Source organism: Haliaeetus albicilla, chromosome Z (assembly GCF_947461875.1).
Source record: "Haliaeetus albicilla chromosome Z, bHalAlb1.1, whole genome shotgun sequence".
NCBI classification, from domain to species: Eukaryota; Metazoa; Chordata; class Aves; order Accipitriformes; family Accipitridae; genus Haliaeetus; species Haliaeetus albicilla.
Genome location: NC_091516.1, coordinates 37,055,850 through 37,074,941, shown reverse-complemented (window position 1 = coordinate 37,074,941; position 19,092 = coordinate 37,055,850). Strand labels below are relative to the sequence as shown.

General features: G+C 37.1%; 1 protein-coding gene across 12 annotated transcripts in view; it reads left to right on the top strand.

The window, feature by feature from the left end:
- The window catches only part of AUH (AU RNA binding methylglutaconyl-CoA hydratase), a 171,324-nt gene that overhangs the window by 110,184 nt on the left and 42,048 nt on the right, over positions 1–19,092 (top strand). For 6 of the 12 annotated variants that reach the window (XM_069776524.1, XM_069776521.1, XM_069776529.1 and 3 more), the window contains exons 7-11: positions 493–680; positions 2,359–2,409; positions 4,229–4,276; positions 6,974–7,044; positions 8,609–8,690. In XM_069776524.1, coding sequence (XP_069632625.1) covers positions 493–680; positions 2,359–2,409; positions 4,229–4,276; positions 6,974–7,044; positions 8,609–8,690 — 440 coding nt within the window. Of the gene's footprint in view, positions 1–492; positions 681–2,358; positions 2,410–4,228; positions 4,277–5,133; positions 6,501–6,973; positions 7,045–7,355; positions 9,918–10,308; positions 10,374–12,374; positions 12,445–16,131; positions 16,303–19,092 lie in introns of those variants that run through there. The other 6 variants (XM_069776525.1, XM_069776522.1, XM_069776527.1 and 3 more) reach the window with 6 other exon arrangements.

Sequence of the window (19,092 nt, the reverse complement as noted above, 5' to 3'; positions counted from 1 at the left end):
TATACATACATTTATATTTGAATATATTAGCATGCTCTTGCAGAAATAGCTATTTGAAAAGAAATTTTTACTTACCGGCTGTCTGTATAAATTGAATATTTGTTTCAGAGCCATGTCAAAATGGTAGGCCTTGTATATTTTCAAAATCCTTTCTCCCGGATAAAGGCTATTTCCACTGTTTTAATTCATACGAACATCTGCTTCTGTGATTTGACTCTACTTCTTCAGTTTTGATTATGATTCTCGTTGTTTGTCAGTTCTGGAAGTTAGTTGTTAGTCCAACTAAGCAATCTTCACATGTCTGGTTAATGTAGTTACAAAACTGAAGAAGGCATTTAGGAGTGCCTTTGTATGATAGTTTAATTTCTGTATGTTCATATAATTGTTTATGGTATTAAAAATGAAAATATTTGAAGTGAACAAGACATCTACATTTGTGGTATAAATGGATGGGAAACTAATACTTGCATTTTCTCTTTTTCCAAACTTTAGGGGGGACACAGAGATTACCTCGCACAATTGGAGTGTCTTTGGCAAAAGAACTAATCTTCTCTGCGCGTATTGTAGATGGTGAGGAAGCAAAATCAATAGGATTGATTAGCCATGTGGTAGAACAGAATGAAGCAGGGGATGCTGCATACAGAAGAGCATTAGCTCTGGCTAGAGAATTTTTACCTCAGGTAAAACAAATTACTTTGATTTTAGTTTTTAGTTTTTACCAAACATTAAAACTGAAAAAGAACCAGCTGTATTAAGAAAAACTGTCATGATGTTATGTATTAAAAAGCCATTCTAGTTATGTAGATAGCAATTAGAAGTTTTCTCTCTCATGTATTGAGTGGTGGTATTTGGTAATTATTTCAAAAAACCACTGTCAATCCTCATTTCGTCATGATATGGTCTGTGTTTGTATTGCTTATTTCGGCTTTCAAGTTTTAAACAAAAAAATAGTGCATGAGGGTTTTGTTAGTAAAGCAATTGTCTCAATAGGTTATTCCATTGCTGTTGCACACTTCATAAGAGAGGCAAAAAGGTCCATATGAAAGTGGACATATCTCAGTTTAACTCCTGTTTTGAAAACATAATTTCAGTATTAAAGCAAATCCCATTTACTAGTGGAAAGCTTGCCTTCTGTCCTTTGTGTATAAGCTTGATGAAAGAATCATGCTCTTATTATCATTCATTCTAAGTGACATCCTATCTCTGTCTTTCATAAAAGAATTGAAATGGGATTTGCTGAATTCCTGTGCTTTAGAACTTGAAAATTTTAGTATGAAAAAGTTTTAAGTATGACACTTACAGGAGTCTTTGTCTTAGCTGATTGCTACCTGTTCCCTTGTTGCCATAGGCTGCAAGCTGTTTGTTCAGAGTAGGAATGTGAGTTTGGAGCTTTTGATAAACCTGCTTTTCAAGTGAACGGTCCCAGGTAGCAAATTCACAGGAAGCAGCAGAAGAAAATAGTTAGTAAACCACTTTATTGAATCACAAGGGTAACAGCTACATATTTTCATTGAAAATATTACAGATTAGATGTGGCATTTAACATTGGTTATTTGTGTCTTGAACACCCTCATAGAAAGACAAACATGAAAAATACAGTAAGAATCTTAACATACAGTGATTCTGGAAGGTTGATTTATAGTTACAGCTTCGCATTGGAACCGGCTTAAAAGCATTTGGCTTTTCCCAAAGCAGCAGGGGCCACTTCTCTAAAGCAGCGTCTGAACATTCAGAAGCTGATGCTGATGGATAGGCACAGGACTGAGACGATTCCCAAGGATGTCTCACTGTTCTGTGGCACATTGGAGGAGGAGGGTGGAAATCCCTCTGCTTGCTGGGGACCTCAGGCGATCACAGAAGTGTGTCATCACTTGACCAGCGCAGGCTTTGCAGTAGCATATTTTAGGTTTGAGGCTGCATCAGTTCATTTTATTTCATTATCACATCTTTCCATGTGTCTCCATTGTGTGATAATAAGGACAAAAGATTGACCTTGCGAAGGCCTCTAATGATGTCTCTTAAGGTGGCTGTTCTGAGCCTTGTTTTGAAGGGAATTGAACAAGCTTGACAAAAGTGGATATGCTCAGCACCTTTGAAACATAAATGAAGCACACTGCTTTAATTAAGTTCTTTTAAAAACAGCCTACTTTCACTTTTTCTCAATATTGAAACTTATCAGTTTGGAAGCAAATGCCTACTATAGTGATGTAATTTAGGATATTTGACCTATTTATTATAAATTTAATAAAAGTCCAAAGCCAAGAAGGTTGCAATGTAAGAGCATTGATACACAAACTCTTCATTGCATAATCTTGTAGATTTTGATGGTATGTAAATAAGCTTTTTCTTTCATTTTAGGGACCAGTAGCAATGAGAGTTGCAAAACTGGCTATCAATCAGGGAATGGAGGTAAGGATCTCTACTTTCTGTAAGAGTAAGCCGAAGTCAGGCTGGCAGCAGGTCTACTGTGGTGATCTTTTCCCTAGAACTGTTTTTAGTTTCTCAGTGCATAGTCATTCGAAATCTATTTAATCAAAACTTTTTAAAAGAGGAAATGCAATTTTTTTGTGTCTCACACTCCTGAGACTAGAGTTGATAGTGATTTCCGTAATGAGGCTTGGTAACCTCATGTCTGTCCAGGAGTAATGCATTCTGCTAATTATTAATACTAGAAAGTAAACATAAACTACTATGAACAAGTTGTATTTCAAATGCTGGGTGGAAAAAACCCTCAAAGTCATACTCTGTCAAGTTTGTCAATGCTCTCAGTGTTTATTAACTAATAAAGCCCAAAAGACATTATTTTTAATAGTTTAATAGAGGTTAGTGTTAAAATTATATCTGGAGTCTGATTTCATATTTGATTCTGATTGCCACTCCTTCTTGAACACTATTGACCTATCTCTAAAGCTCATTAAAATCCAGCCCTGAACATGTCTGGACATGTGTTTTGCTTTAGGCTTGTGAATCATGTTGCTGAGCTCAGCAGGACTGTGCATATTTAAAGTTAAGTATATGCATAAGCTCTGCACCAGGACATCTTATAGCTCAACCTGGGACAAGGGAAAGGGGATCACACCACATTGCAACACCTGAATGCAGGAAGACAAATTTAAGAATGGTCCTTTTTTTCTTGAAGTCTCCAAAGCAACCAGTGATATGAGTTCAGCAAAGTGTACCACCAGTAAATTTTGGCCTGAGAACCAAACTCAGATGCTGTTGTGCAAAGAGTATGTTTGTTAGGTTTCCACAGCAAGTAATGATGGAATTCAAGATTTATTTCAGTGGTACTCAAGGTTCAAAATGCTACAAGCTAAAATATCTAGCTACCAGATGTAGTGGACTGAAATGTCAGAATCATGATGTTTCTAGAATTAGGGACAATATGGTTAGAAGGACTCTGAATGATTGTCTCGTTCAATCTTGAGGCCCCAAGACAAGATCTACTGTATCAAAACCAGTGAAGCCAAATGTTCATTCAAGCTGTTGTTACAAACCTTCCATGACAGAGATTTCACAGCTTCCTTTGGTAATCTATCCTATAGCTTATCTCCTCTTGACAAATTGCTTGTGGTGCATAGCCACAGTCCTTTCAGTGGCCATGTGGAGAGCTGGTAAGTTCTGCAGCAGCTGATGCTTAAGACAGGTGAAAAAGTAGTGAGGGGAAAAATCAGCCTTTTCAGCTGTTCAGACCAGCTCACAAAGAAAAAAATCTTATTAAAACTAGGTGGTGATGCAGGATGGCCATTAACCTCTTGGTTTTTGTTTTTGTTTTTTTTTTAAATCCCTTTAAACTCAAATTTATGTTTATTTTGTGGCATGGCACCATGTTCTTATATGGCATTTTGAAGATAACTTGTTATAGAACAATTTTTAAGTAATCATGCAGTACATTAAATCTTTTCCACTGTAGTAAATTAATTGATTACAAATGTGCAAGTAGCTAATGGTTTTTAGTCCAGATGATTTGTAGTGAAGAACATACATTGTTTTGACAGTGTATTACATACTAATTGTATCACCAAATAAGGAAACTATTACAGAAAGACTAACCACTCTCACCACATGGCAGGGTAGTATTTCTGTGTTAAAGTAGTGTAGAAGAACGTTGCAAAGTGTTTTAGTATGTGGCATATAGAAACACAGTATTTAAATTAGCTGTCAGGAAATAATATATAATAAACATACAAAAATAGGCTTTTAAAACCCATTGTATTCTTTTCCTCAGGTCGACTTAGTAACAGGTTTAGCAATTGAAGAAGCTTGTTACGCTCAGGTATGTAACTATGATTACATGGAAAAACCCAGAAAAGCTTTGTTGGTGCCTGTTATGAAACATGCAGAAATTCAACTATAAATTGCTCTACAATTTTTTCTACAAATATTTTGGCATTGTATTTAGACCTTCCTTCTACATACTCTGGTTTTGTAAGGAATTTAACTAAGGAGATGTAGTTTAGGACAAAAAATGACTCCCTGCCAAGAGTGTTAGTGTGCAGGTAGTGAACCACTACCAGCCATATACCTAGCCGGACATACTCTGCTGTGCATCTAGTCCAAGAACTGCCTTGCTTTTGGTTCTTTTTGGTTTAACATGAAATAACATGAAGGACATTTCACTAACAATTGCCACTAATGGCATATGTGCTAACCAACAGAAAATCGAGACAAACCTCTTTGCCAGCGAAACATGGGAATCTTGTATTTGAGTATGTTCTTGAACTTTTGAGACAAGTTTTTGATCCTGGAAGTAGAAGCATTAGCATTAGATGCTTATTTAAAACATATGGTGATCTGATCAATAACCTACACCACCCCACCCCGCAAAAAACCCAACCCTAAAAACCAAAAAGCACCCAAACACCAAAAACTCAAAAACAAACCCTAAAGAGTTTATCACAGTCATCTGTTTGGAGAAAAGATACTCCTTCTCCTAAATTGTTTCTCAGCCTTATATTGTGCCTTTGAAGTGTCTGGTACTTTCTTGTGTCCGACTAGACATTTTAGGTTTCATTTTTCTGTTGTATTATATGTTGCATGCAGGACACATTGAAGAACTAGGATTTGTATGGAAATATTTTTCTTGGTATTGTTTTTGGGGTCAATAATGAATTGTTACTCTGCTCATTGCAGACTATTCCAACAAAAGATAGAATTGAAGGTCTTCTTGCATTTAAGGAGAAGAGACCTCCTCGCTACAAGGGAGAATAAAAGAAGCTGATGCCTTTAAAATACAGGGGGATAAAAGTACTGCTATGAGGACCATTAAGGTGCACTTTGCATCCGCACCTGGAATATCACGACCACCAAAGTAAAAGCAAATCATACTGATGTTACAACATTTTGAATGTGTCCATACTTGTACTGGGCCCAGATAGAAGTGTGTGTCAACTCATGCTCATTACATTTCTGAAGGTTGATCTGTATATTGGCAAGGTCACAGGTTCATGCAGCATTTTTAAAATTTCATATGTATGAAACATACCATTCCACAATTGAAAAAGCTCTGTAAATTCTTTATATAGACAAAACCTATATGTGATGTTAAGTATAAATCTGCTGTATCATTTTATCAAAACAAAAGCGACTACTGACCACCAAAAATAAGAAATTGTACCAAATATGCATTAAAATGGTTCTGTATATCAGTAAAAATTATATTTGCATATTCTACCCGAATATGTACATTATTAATAAAGCTAAGGGAAATTTAAAGGATTATTGTTTGGAAAATGTTACGCTTTATTTATCTGACTTACACTATTCTAAGTAATGTGTCATTATGTGCTAAAGTTAATTTCATCCTTTTGATGAAGTCATTGCCATTATATTCATTTAATTGTATTAAATGAAGACATTTTCGAGGCCAGCCTTTAATTATGCATTCTTGTATGCTAAACCTGGCTTTGTCTTGCATTCTTCCAACATATCATCTGATCAGCACTGTCTGCTGTGAAGGAACTTTATTTCACTTGCCTCAGTTATTTTAAATTTTTGGTGATTGTATTAAAGATTGTTGTGCAGGGATGTGACTAATGCGCTGTTAAAGAAGCTAGAATTCTCTTAATCTCCAGAATATCCTTTTGCAGGTCCTAATAATGTATATTTATATACAACAGGGATGATACTGAAATGTTCTTAGTTTTGTGGCAGCCTCAGGGTTCTTTTCATACATTGAAAGAGAAATCCAGTAGGTTACGAGGTGAGAAAACTGTTGTGATTCATACTGTATATTTACTGTGGACATGGCATATACAGCAAATGCCTGGAAATAACCTCTTAGAAAATATTTTTGTTAACTTGACTGGAAAATAAACATGGCTTAGCAGTCAGAGGCTGTCTTTTTATATGAAAACAAATTTCTTCATGTTTGTTTACCATTGGCTTATGAAACTTGTGCATGCTTTGCTGTTTCTGCAACATTAACTATGGTCATTGTCCATATCTATGATGATAAAGCAGCTGATCAACATTAAATGACAAGAACTCATTTAAATTCCTATTTAGACATATCATTACATGTAAATTGATTATAACTGGTAGAGCACACACTTTGTTGACTGGTAAACTTGCTGAGTTGATCATTTCATGCACGATAATTTGCAAATAAAGTACCGGTGCTTGTTTTGATAGTTATATAAAGCCTAGAGGGTCATTTTCTCTTGTTTTTGAAATGCTAACATGTCATTTTCATTTTTACTGAGTAGGAAATAATTATGTTAATGGGAGAAAAAATATTAAGTCTATGCTGACGGGTTTCTGTTTCATAACTTTGATATACAGTCTGGTTATTGAGCTACCTCTGTTTTTCTAACAAGCGCTGATTAAGTAGCTTCTGTGAATGTCTATTTAAAAAATCTAATAATTTTAAATACTGTGGCATAAGACTCTGTAGATTTGTGCCTTTAAATAGTAGTTTTGATCTCAGAAAATAATTTTGCTGTCACAGTGGTCTCTCCGTTCCTTTTCTCAGGAGAAGATACTGTCATATCGTAGCAATTTGAGTCCCTTCTTTGAAGTCAACAGTTTGAAAATTATTACAAAGTGAGTACCAATAGGACAATTTTTAAAGGTACTTTCTAGTGATGTTGAAATAGTTCTAAGGGAACAATATTTTAGCAAAAGATGTGTTAATCACTTACTGTCCCTGTTATTAACTGACGTGTTATGATGGCTGCAGTGCTCATGATTAATAGCAGTATAAGAATTCTGCTTCCACAAGAGGGTGATTTGTAACAGAAATGCTCTTATAAAGGCTGACTTTTCCTTGCAAAAGTTATGATCTGGCAAATCCTCCTTCAAGTACTTAGGCTCAGCTCTTTCAGTTCCTGGTAAAGGCATGCTTTTCTCCACAGTACCTCATGGGTGAGCGAGCCCTGGTCCCTGCTGGTTTCCTGAAAGGTTATCTCATGGTCCCTAGGCATAAGCAGCTTTTTCTCCTGCTCCTGCTGAGCTCAAATGGGTAGTGAGTTGTTCTGCACTTCTCCACTGAGTTGGATATTGAAAAGTTATAATACAGGTAGGTCCGTTACCTTCAGCTGATTACCTCTCAACAGTGTAAGTGCAAGTTCAACTTACGAAATTGCCTAGAGATTCTCAGTTTCATGCAGAAATTTGTGTGACTTTTATATAACACATACCATTTTAGCCTTTAATTTATGAAAGCATTTGTGTTTTCTCTTCAATATTATTGAAGTAACTCACATTCTTACTAGTTCTACTAAATTTCTGGATAAAGTTTTCAGAATTTTTTTAATGGCTTAAGTCAGTTAAGTGCCTTTGAGTATCCCCCCTGCTATGAAGAAATACAGTGTTTTATTTATTCTAAAGTTGTGTAATGATACAGTTAACAGCACTTGGAGGATGTTGTTCTGTGGAACATTTCTATGAGACTGCAGAGCATTTGTGCCAAATTGTTGAAATTCTGTCAGTCTGCATACAGTTACTCATAGTACTACACCAAGGTTCATATCAATGCTTTTCTAGAACTGCTTTTAATGGGCTGCATTCACAATAGTAAACATCAGGATGTATCATTTGCAACTGTTTCATATTTTCCTCAGTCATTGCCCTTTGATGCATTAAACCATAATCAGATTTGTTGAACAGAACAAAAAAATAACAGGTCTCTCCAACACAGGAGAGCGCAGAATATCATGCTACTTGGAATCTGGTTTTGGGAGACTTAGGGAGTAAAGTAAAGGGTCTGGTACTAGTGTCACTTCACATACTAAAACCAATTCATAGATGCAAAGTGAAAAGAGTAATTGAAACATCTTAATTTATCATCAACTTAGGTTTTGTTTTATTGCTTTTCCATGCAAGCAAATCCCTGAAAAGGTGTCTACTGAGATTAGAGAGAGGATTTATTTACAATGTAAAAAAAAAATAATTGAAAACCATTGGTATTTTTTGTGGTGTATATTGAACAAGGTGTGCTTTCATGTCTTATTTGTGGGATTTCAGCCTCATTCTTGCACCTAATGACACTGCTGAAAAGCCAGGGCTTCACTGTCTAGTGAGGCTGATACAGTCAGTGTACTCAAGGTGTCATAATGATCATGATGATGTAGTTGTTTTAAGATGTTCTTTTTCTGCACACTTTTAGAAAGACAACTGTCTCCAAAATTGAGAAAAAGGAGAATAATTGCAAACAGATAAACCAAAAGGAGAGATGTGTTCAGCTAAAGGTAATGAAATGCCTCTTGTGTATTTTGAGGGATTACAAAGACTAGTTTTCCTGTTTGTGCCTTTTTTTTCTGTTGGCTTTTGTTTTCTCTTAGTCTGAAGCTTGGACACCAGGGTGCAGGGAAAATTTTTAAGAATTTGTATGTGTTGTTTTCACTTTAAGAACATAAATATTTTATAAGCAAAATTAGGAAAGTTTTAAAAAATTTCCTAAAAGGTTTTTGAAAGATGTAATCAGAAATGATCATGTTATCACCAAAGATGAGGTAACATACCTTTTTTATTATAGATTTATATCACGTTCAGTTTCAACCTTGGCACAGAGTTGAATAGAAGTTTCCTTAGTTATGCAGAATGTACTGTATTTATGCACATTATTCATTATGTATTATAATATATATGTATGTATACTGACATGTCATATCCATGCATACGTATTTGTATGTGCATATGCATATGTGTACATATAAATAAAATTCTTCAGATTCTTAGATGAGGCCAAACTCCCTCAGGATGTGATAGTACTATTCTACTCCAGGAAGTTTTGAATTTGTTTGTGCAAGAGCCCTACCAGCAAAAACCTTGAACCCCACACAGTGTGTACTGTGACTGCCACAAGTGACCATGCTTAAAGTGTGGAAGTTCTGTAACAAAGAAACTGCCACAGGAGCAGAAGTCAAGTAGCAAGGGGACACATGTATGTTACCACAACCTGGTTGTGCACATCTGGTAGTTCAAGGCTAGAATAAACGTAGCAGAAGTCGAGGTGAGTTCTAAGTTTCAACAAAGGTGTGGCATCCAGATAGCACATTCCTTTCAGTCCTATAGTATCATTTGCTTCTGCAGTTTGGAGAGGCCTACAGCAATCATGAGCGGCTCATTAATCAACAACTGTCGTAGATTATAAGATCAGTCTCCACCCTCCTTAAATAAGTCTAGACTTAGATTTCATCTTCAAATTTTATCTAGTAGATAATTCTTCCAAGGACACTTACTCACATGGGAAGAAATATGAAGTATGTTAAAAGAATTTATTACAGAGGGTGTGAACATTCTGTGTCTAAGCTAACTCCTATTGCAATACTTGGGTTCAAAATAGTACATTAACCCTCTAAGGCATAGCCTGTACATATATGTTCATAAAGTCTTCAAAGTTCTGGCTAGTGACTACTACACTTTGATTATAATTTCTGAAGCATATGCTAATAAAGCTTTTGTAACATTAAAGAGATGAGAATATGTTGCAGTTTTCTTGTTGCATAATATAACCACTTTCAGAAGAACATGAGAAGTTTGTTATTTTTTTTTAAGGAACTTATACATCAAGTTGTTGCTTCTTTATTCTAGCAACTGCTAATTGATTTAACATTTTCCCTTAAGCATAAGGGACTTCGTGATATCATATTTGGCTCAATTCTTTCTAGCATGTTAAAAAAATATGATGCCAGTTGTACAAATTCTTAAAAAATGTGTCTCCATGCAGCTTAGAAAGGCAAAGTTTTAAAATTCTAACTGTAAGGATAGAGTTGTGAAGGTTGTGTTTTCACTACATATAAATGTTAATAATACATCTGTATGCTTGTGTGGAAAGAGTTTGACTCCGTATCTTTTGTGTAATAGGTCTATACTGTCAGCACTGTTGTCTTCAAAACTGGTCTATAGCTGAACTATTTTTGTAAATATATGTAAGTATCCCCAGCTAGTGACCACTCAGGGTTCAATCTGTGGTTCATATTGTCCTGTAGCTGTCATCTTTTGGCCAGCCTCCTCTTCGAAGTAGTGGTGAAAGGAGGAGGGAGCCAGGGAGCACACTTCTGAGAAGCAGTGGGTCTAGGAAGGATGGATAGGAGAGATGGTTTGTCAGGTGTGTTCAGGCTACGTGTTTTAAGTCACAGTCCACTTCACCACAGTCATTTGTAATATCTTCATGAGCATCTCCACAAAGTGGATTTTTCTGTATTGTTTGGTTACAGCACCTGAGTTCTATACCCTAATGACTAATACAGATCATAACATCCAAACAGGATTCCTAGACTATCCGTTTAACATACAAAAGGAGGTAGGAGCCACAAAAATGGCATAATGACAAGGGTTCTGCCTAAGTTTCCAGTTTGTAAATGAACACATGGACATGGTTTTTTTTCTGCTTTGTGTAGAACAAAATTCCTTTCTTCATTTTGGATTCTTACCTTTTTTTCCAAATCTTAGCTTAAATCAGTCCTTTTTTTTTTAAAAAGTGAAGAGGATAGCTCCAGCCCCTTAATCTATCTGATTGCTCAGTAGTTGAAGGACTCATGAAACACCAGAGCAACACATTTGCTGCTCTCTCCTTTCACTTAATTAACCTGAACTGAACCCTCCTACAGGAGTGACTTCATCACTGGATGCTCTCAGTCACTCCTGATGAAACTTTTCTACTTTACTTATTCTACAAGTTAATTTACTGAGATGTAGAGATAATGTCCATTCACCGATCAGTTTCAAGAGGGAAGGCCTGTCTTGCAGTCCTTCATGCAGCAAGTATCACAATGGTTTTTTTAATCGATGCTGTAGCAAGGGTGAGAATCCTGCTCACTTTCCTTTCATCCTCAGCATCTTCTTTGTTCTGTGTGGAGTCCTGTCTGCCAAATGTGAAGATGCCTACTGAGTCAGACTCCTTAGGTGTAGAAGGTTTAATTCATAAATCCTGAAATGCCTTCAATACAGCACTGTCTAATTGCCATTGCCTAATATCATCAGGACTGTGACTTCCTGAAGCAAAATCTCAGCAGGAATTTTGAGAATTTAAATTTTGGACTTGGGCACCTAATTCCCTGCACAGATGTAGTCTTAGTTGTGTGCATTCGTGATTGCACTGCTAGGCTGCTTTACTCTTTAGGTTTGTTAGTTAAGCTTGAAAATACTTCCTTAAAGTAAGCGAGGGATATCAGAAGTCACTTTGGCCACTGGTTAACATATCATAGATCCCATGATGGAACCGAGTTGCTATTAACAGGTGGTGGTACTTATGGAGCCCGGCTACTCCTTTCTGTACCAGCTCCCCAGAGTAGTCAGGCTGTCATCAGTGAGGTAGAAAGAAACCCTAGCAAGTCAGGGAGGAGGTGGTGTAGGAGCAGCAGTGGCATAGCTATGCTAGCAGGATGGTTGGCTGTGCTAAAGCAGTCATATGAAGCTGGTTATTCCAGCTCTGCAGCCTGATTCTGCCAACAGAAAAGCAAAGTAGCTGTGTACAGGACAAACTTTTGATCACGCTGTGTGTGTGTATATGCATAATATATAAAATGTATGTCCATATGTCCACTCTGCTTCCAGCACATAGTTTTATGGTTGTTCATAGAAGCTTTTAAAGCATTGTTTCCATTGTTAAAATAGCTCATTAAAACCACATCTCCACAGGTATGTGTGTTTAGAGTTACAAAAACATTTTGTCCTATACATGTTTTTATATTTCATATAATTACAGCATATTTATCTGAAGTATTTCGCAAGTATATTTTTGTGTAATACTGGTAGGATATTAAGTAATAGCTGCTTACTAGCACTATTGCACAAGAACATCAAATGTTATTGTGATGTTCTGAGATTTGAGGTACCAAGCATGCTTTTGGCTGCTTTGTTCCTGTGACCTTTGTGCTCTTCTGGATAATACAGCAGTCCTGTAACAATGCACATGTTTTCCTTTACAGAAATGCCAGTAACCACTTGAGCAGGGCACTTGATTCCAGTTTTTATGGGCGGTGCCTGTAATGGACAACGGTAGTGTATCCAAGCCAAGTTGGCCATCTTTGTGCTTTACAATGCCAAAAACTTCAAAGCTTCTTCCTTTTAGAACTCTAAAGCAATGCAAGTTTGTGTTTCTTCATATCATCAAACTTAATTATTGGCAATAAGCAACTGCTGGCAGGAGCAGCACGTCACATGGCTCCGTTTCTGCTTTAGAAAAGGTCAGCATATGGCATAAACACTTTGCTGTATTATGCAGCCTTGTACTCTGATCACATAACACATGCTTCAGAAAGCATTATGCAATGTTATACTCACTGATTAATGACTGCTTGCACAAGAAGTTTTTCATTACCCTGAATGCTAGCATCCTGGGAATGATTAACTTTGTGACATAACTCTCATCACATAAATATGGAAGATTCAAATATAGCCTCAAAATAACGTGTTTCAGAAATAACTGAACACTTTCTTGCTTAGTACTGTGTACAGTACATGATTAACAACTGCTTTAAACCTTCAGAGTTGAATAGAAGAGCCTATTTGTGAGAACTGGAAACAAGATTTATTTTTAGGGTTTAAAGTTTTACCCAAGATGATTTTTTGCACACAGCAGCATCTCATTCGCAATGTTTTTCCTCCGCTTGTGTAAGTTTGAATTTCCTGAGAAAAATCTGTGCCAACTATTTTCAGTGTTCAGCCAGTGAGTTAAACAGAACAAGTCAAATCTAGCCCTTATTTAGACCAGCAACTGCGTGTGTGTAAAATGACTCAGTCCAGTGTGTTCAGTATTACAGTGTGTACAGTTGTGTGCTTAAATCAGCATAGTTATAGCAGAGTAAATTCCCAATAATTGCTGATTTTCCTTCAAGTAGAGTAAGAAAGCACGGTGTGGTCCTGAATGAAGCAGCTTGCAAACTTACAGTCTGAATGTTGCTACACGTTCACATTTAACATTTTTATATTCTATTGATTTAGCATTCAATGTTCAAATTTTGCAGAATCTTATGTTAAAAAGCATGATGACAGTGCATCACAGATGTTATCATCTTAAGGATGTACAAAAGGGGAAAAGCCTATAAAAAGAAATGTTCGTCACCATATTCCTCCACATATGAAGATTCATCCCCAGTTTTGAAATACTGTCAATTGCTACCAGTTATCTATGTTTCAACAGCTTTGTTAAGGAGAAAGGTGGTTTGCCTATTTGGAAATTGAAGATCAGTTTTCACAAGGAAATAACTGTATTAAACTTCCACTTACTAATTTTCCTTTAAATGTCAGACTGAAAAAAATGACATCTGCTTCTTATGATTCTCTCTCCTGTAAATAATCCTGCTCACAGGCACATTAAATAAAGCTACTTAAAGTCCTTACAATAGGGGATGGGATGTCACCACACTAATGCATGTGTGCCATTTCTTCTGAAATAATCTGCATTGAGAAAAGCTAGAGAAGGTAAACATTGACCTTCAGTATGTTCACTTTAATTTTTGCCTTTTCCTGCATTCCAACTCCTACAAGTAGTAGCAAAGGCTAAAGGAAATGGCCTCTGACTAAGCATTAGCTACCAGCATGCCCTCATTATAGCTGAGGGCTCTTATTCTCGCTTAGCCTACGTGCAGAGCCAGCTAGTCTTTCAGCTGTGATGACGAAATGCCATGCATTTCTTCCTGGAATAGTACGCAGATAAGAGGCCACTTGTTATGCTGAGGTTTCAGATGAACTCCACTAAGGGTTTCAAAACACTCTGTCACAATTATATCAGGTTTCTTTAGCAACAAATTCATTTCAGACACTTGTAAGATAAAAAGGGAAGAGATGTTAGTTTATTTTCCCTTGTGGTTTCACTGTTTAAACCTTTATAGTGTATGACTGGATAGTTTATACATGGCCTGAATTTATTAATTTTCAATAAAACTAGCAGATCAAAATGGATCTGTTCCTTTGTTGAAATTCATGTTATTTGTAGACCCTTATGTGTACCTGTAACTTCAGAGAAGAAACAAAAATCTCATGTCTGTGACATGCTGCTCGAAAGGTCCTGCTGTGCAAACTCAGTTGCTGAGTGAGCTGAGAGTTTTCGGAACCTTGCAGCACAAAAGGTTAATCCTTTATCCTGGGGTTGAGTTCAGGTGCTAGGACATGAGTGCGCAGTACGAGCCCAGTTGATCTAAGTATCACTTAGCAGCAGTGGGAGGACCTGTTTGTGAGATCATTTTGCAGATTTGGGGCCTGTTTAGGTGATTCCATGCACTAACAAAAGCCGCTTTAGCAGGATCAAACAAACCACAGAAGTGTCCAGACTGTAAAAGCGGAATCTATGAAGTGTTTGATTCAAACCAAGCAATATCCTTAGTAACAGCAATAACCGTATGTTATTGTGAAGAAAGGAATATATTGCCGGGAATATATGACCCGTGGATCATGTGCAGGTTACATAGCTCTCTTTGCTCATTCTTAGACACTAATTACACATTTAGAATCTGTGATATGCCCCATTTCCGTTCATTCATTAAGGATGACATTAAGTCAGTTGCAACTTGCCTTTCCATTGGATCTGCATGCCACTTGAGAAGGATGGAGTCAGTAGGATGGAGAGTCTTACGATGATAAATCTGAGTAAATCGCAGCCTAGATAAGTATTTAATATTAAAAAAAACCCACAAAACAACCCAAAATGGCATCTCTCCTTCATCACTTCCCCTGCAGTTCTCTACATTTACTAATATCTCATTAACTGGGAACTAAAAGCAAAATTCAGTTTCCTTTTAAGACAACAAAATTTTCTTTCTCCATTTACATAATGGAATTTGGATCAGGTCTTAAGTCTGTAACCTTATTCCTTTAATGCCTTCCAACTAAATGTGTAATTCCCAGTGAGATCACTAAAATCTTGGCTATTCATAATCTGGTGGTTTTTTTTTTTCTGCAACTGTTCTTCAGTGAAGAGGGTCCCCTTTGAAAAGGTCCAGAGAACACTAGAGTTGTCAAACCCACTACTTCCCTTAATTACCTTTCCCCTCCTCCCCCCCCTTTCTTGCGCTAGTTATTAATTACTCAGAAAAAAATAAGAACAAATTTCCCTCATGAATAAATTATTTGGTAATTGTTTACTAGAGATAGGTGATTCTTGCACATTACTATGAAGAAGTCCTGTCCTCACCAGAACAGGACAGACCAACAAGCCAATATGTTTCTCCATGATTTTTCTAATCTCTTTTTGTCAAAATCTGAAAGCCTAAATAATATTGCTGCAGTGGTCACTAGCAGGTCTTTTAAATGCTAGACGATTAATTTTCACAAAAATTCTAATCCACCAAGTATAAATATGAATTACAGGCATCTCCTTTTTTGAACTGCTGCTGTCATGAGCTTTGATTTTAATTAAATACCATGATGACAAATTTGTTAGAAATGGTACTTGTTAAATACTACTACTTCGAAAGCTTCTTTGTTTTGTAAAACTGGTTGTTTATAAGTCGTCTTACATGTTGTTCGGAGCATCTTGCTGTGGTTTATCTTATTTCTATCTTTAGAAGACTTGATCTTAATGTCTGAAAAAAACGTTTTTTCATAGAGTATCATGGGGAAGAAAAACCCCACAGCGCCTTTCTTGCAAATTATACTAAAAGGCTAACTGCTGTTCTGTGGTTCAAAACCTTGAAATGTTTTAAACTGAAATTACTACAACTGAAAATTTGTCATCTTTACTGAAAGCACAGAACCAGTGAACACAGTCCCACTAGTGCTCGTACTATTGAAACCAATTTTCTTACCTTCTTTGGCCTTTGCCACCTTCTGCCTGTCCTGCTGTGCAATCCCTGCTCCTACTGCCCAGGACATCCCCTGCTGAGGAGAGGGAGTGTGTGTCATCTAACCTAACCACAGGTATGTGCATTTTGTGGATGGAGCCCTCCAAGGGAAAGAGTGGTGACCAAGTTACACAAGTTTTTCTCCAGGAGGGAGGTGGGAAGGGGACGCTAGCTTGAGCCTTTGTCTTCCATCTAACCATTTACAGAAAACTAATGGATTCTCCTCTACCTCTTTCAAGTGCAATTTACATTGTGTAAGGGTTCAAAAGATACCAGGGTGAGGACTGACTGATAGTGATAACATCACTTCGTTTCCTAAGGCTATTGATGCGCTGGTAGAGCATAGGGGATATCTGTGGGGCCGGGTTTTATCTTGTTGTGCAGTCAGTTGTTCGAGCTGTCACAGGCATAAACTCTGCTGAGGATTGGGAAACTGTGGTGACAGGCTTCAGCCAATGAGCAAGAGCCCAGGTCCTAGGCTGTCTTGAACTGACGTAGTGATTCATTGTTATCAGTATCCAAACTAGCTGGACGCAAACCAGGTCAGATTTCTTTACATGCATTTGCAAATCCTAATTGCAGAATAGCTGTAATGGGCGTTTGAAAAAAAAAACCAAACCCAAAACCAACTTTCCCTACAAATCAGACTTCTTTCCCACCTTAACTAAATCCAAGTTAAAGTAAGAAAGGGGGAGAGTCTGCGTTGTGCCCTAAATGTCAGCATTATTCTAAATCATAACAGCAATAGCAATAGCACTTCCCAGTCAGTCATTCTTGACTGAAATGTAAACAGTTTACGATGGTGAATTAATAACTGATAATAATTCAATATAATATTGAACATTTACAGGAGTATTGTGACCCTCCAGTATGGTTTTATGAAATAAACCGTGCTTACAACAAGTACATAATTGTGACTTTCAGTCTTACTGTGGAGAATGTAAGAGTTGGGGGTGGGCTTTTTATGCCTATTAGCTATTCTTCAGATAATTATTTCATTGCTAGAAGCAGATGGTGATTTTTAAGCCCACTGTTATTTTGGTACACTTTAAGAAAAAAAAAAGTCCTAAAAATAGACCCAAGTTACCATATCCAGCAAAAATATGTTGTCAGCTCTGTACTCTGCTGGGCTGAAAACAAATCTGTCAGCAATTTCTTTGGGTTAAAGTATCAGAACATTTGTGTGGGTTTGGTTTTCTTTTTGTTTTGTTTTTTTTTTATTTTTTTAAGGAAAGCATTTTAAGTGGTTTTGTAACAGAGTCCATTTAAAGCTTTAAGTATCAACAAATTACCATCTGTTGTTATAAAGACACTTTATCAAATTGATGAGACCTGCACTCCGGTTAATGTTGTGGATCAACTGCATGAATTAGACTTTAAAATCTGAATGAGTCTGAATTCAACATCTTCAGCTCAGCTGGAACAGACATTAAAAACCAGCCCATTTTCTGTAATTATGAAAACGAAAATGAGGGTGAGAGTTATTCATGTGGAAAAAAAGCACTGGTAGTGCATCTTAGTCAAGTAGGGTTCTTATGTTTGCTTTAAAGTAATTTCTTCTATTAAAAGTGTGGTTTGACAGAGTTAATGAATGAAAAAAGAAAAGTCATTTGGATTCCCTGTGCACCTACAGGTGATTGACATAACAGACTGACAGTACAGTATTTGCAGAATTATTTTCAGTATTAGCTCATTTTGGCATAACTGTTGGCATAAGGACTAAATGTAAGGGTTCAGGTAAAAGAAGGTGGTATTTGTTATCTCTATAGCATGTGGACATATCCTAGCATGATGGATGCAGAAAGCTGAACCAAAATCAGATCTCTAAGGTAGAGATTTCATTTTAATGATCTCAGTGCAAAATATTTTGTCTGGCAGCATTTGTGTATCTGAGGTACAGCTCCTTAGGGTCAAATCCTGTGAACTATTAAGAACCCTCATTGTTTGTTGGAGATTGGCAAGATCAATGATTCCCCAAATCAAGACTTTATTTTACTAATTAAGTGAATACTCACTTCCTATCTGAAGGTGCCCAGATAAAGTGTGCTAAATCATGCCAGCTGGCAGCATCAACCCCTTTCCATTGACTCTAGAGGTAACTTAGGCTGTGCAGCTTAGTCTCTCAGTTCACACGTAAGTTACATGCTTACAGCAAGCAGCGTGGCATTTCTTATCAGAGAGTTCAGCATATGCTCTAGAGCAGACCTTCCTTCAAACCCTCTGAACTTCAGTTACAATGCTCAGTTTGAAAAACTCTATATAAATACATTGTCAGTAACATTGGCAGCCATTGCACTGTGAGCTAGAATCAGTTGGGCTTGAAAGCAAATTGACTGAAGTATGCCTGGAGACGTGCTCTAGAGCATGCAAGCTGTCATGTAAAGGAAAGGTGAGAGAGAAAACTTGGATAAATTTTCTGTTGTAGTGTGCTGAAGAGTACACTTACCTCCTGTGTGCCAAAGACCCTGAACTCTGTGCCTAGACCTCCAGCTTTAGCTGTCAGATCCACCTCATGATGACCAACACTGAGTGTACAATGCAGTGTGAGATACTTCTTACAGGAGCCTGATGTTGCTTGCTACAAGGATAGGTAGATTTTACATGCATGATACCGGTGAGCAGGTCATGGAAGTGCTGTAGATTACAGACCATTTCAAGGAATGGTCATACCTGGTAAGGTATACATATAGATACTTTGCTGTCAGTTTGTCATTCCGTGTTTCAGATGTGTAACTGCACTGATCAGTGCCAACCACGTCTGTGTGTTTGTTCGTGCAGTGGAACTGCACTGTGGCCTGTCCCAGGTCTGGCCCTGTACAGCACCCCAGGACCGGGTGGGACAGACTGCGAGTTGGAGGGAAAAAAT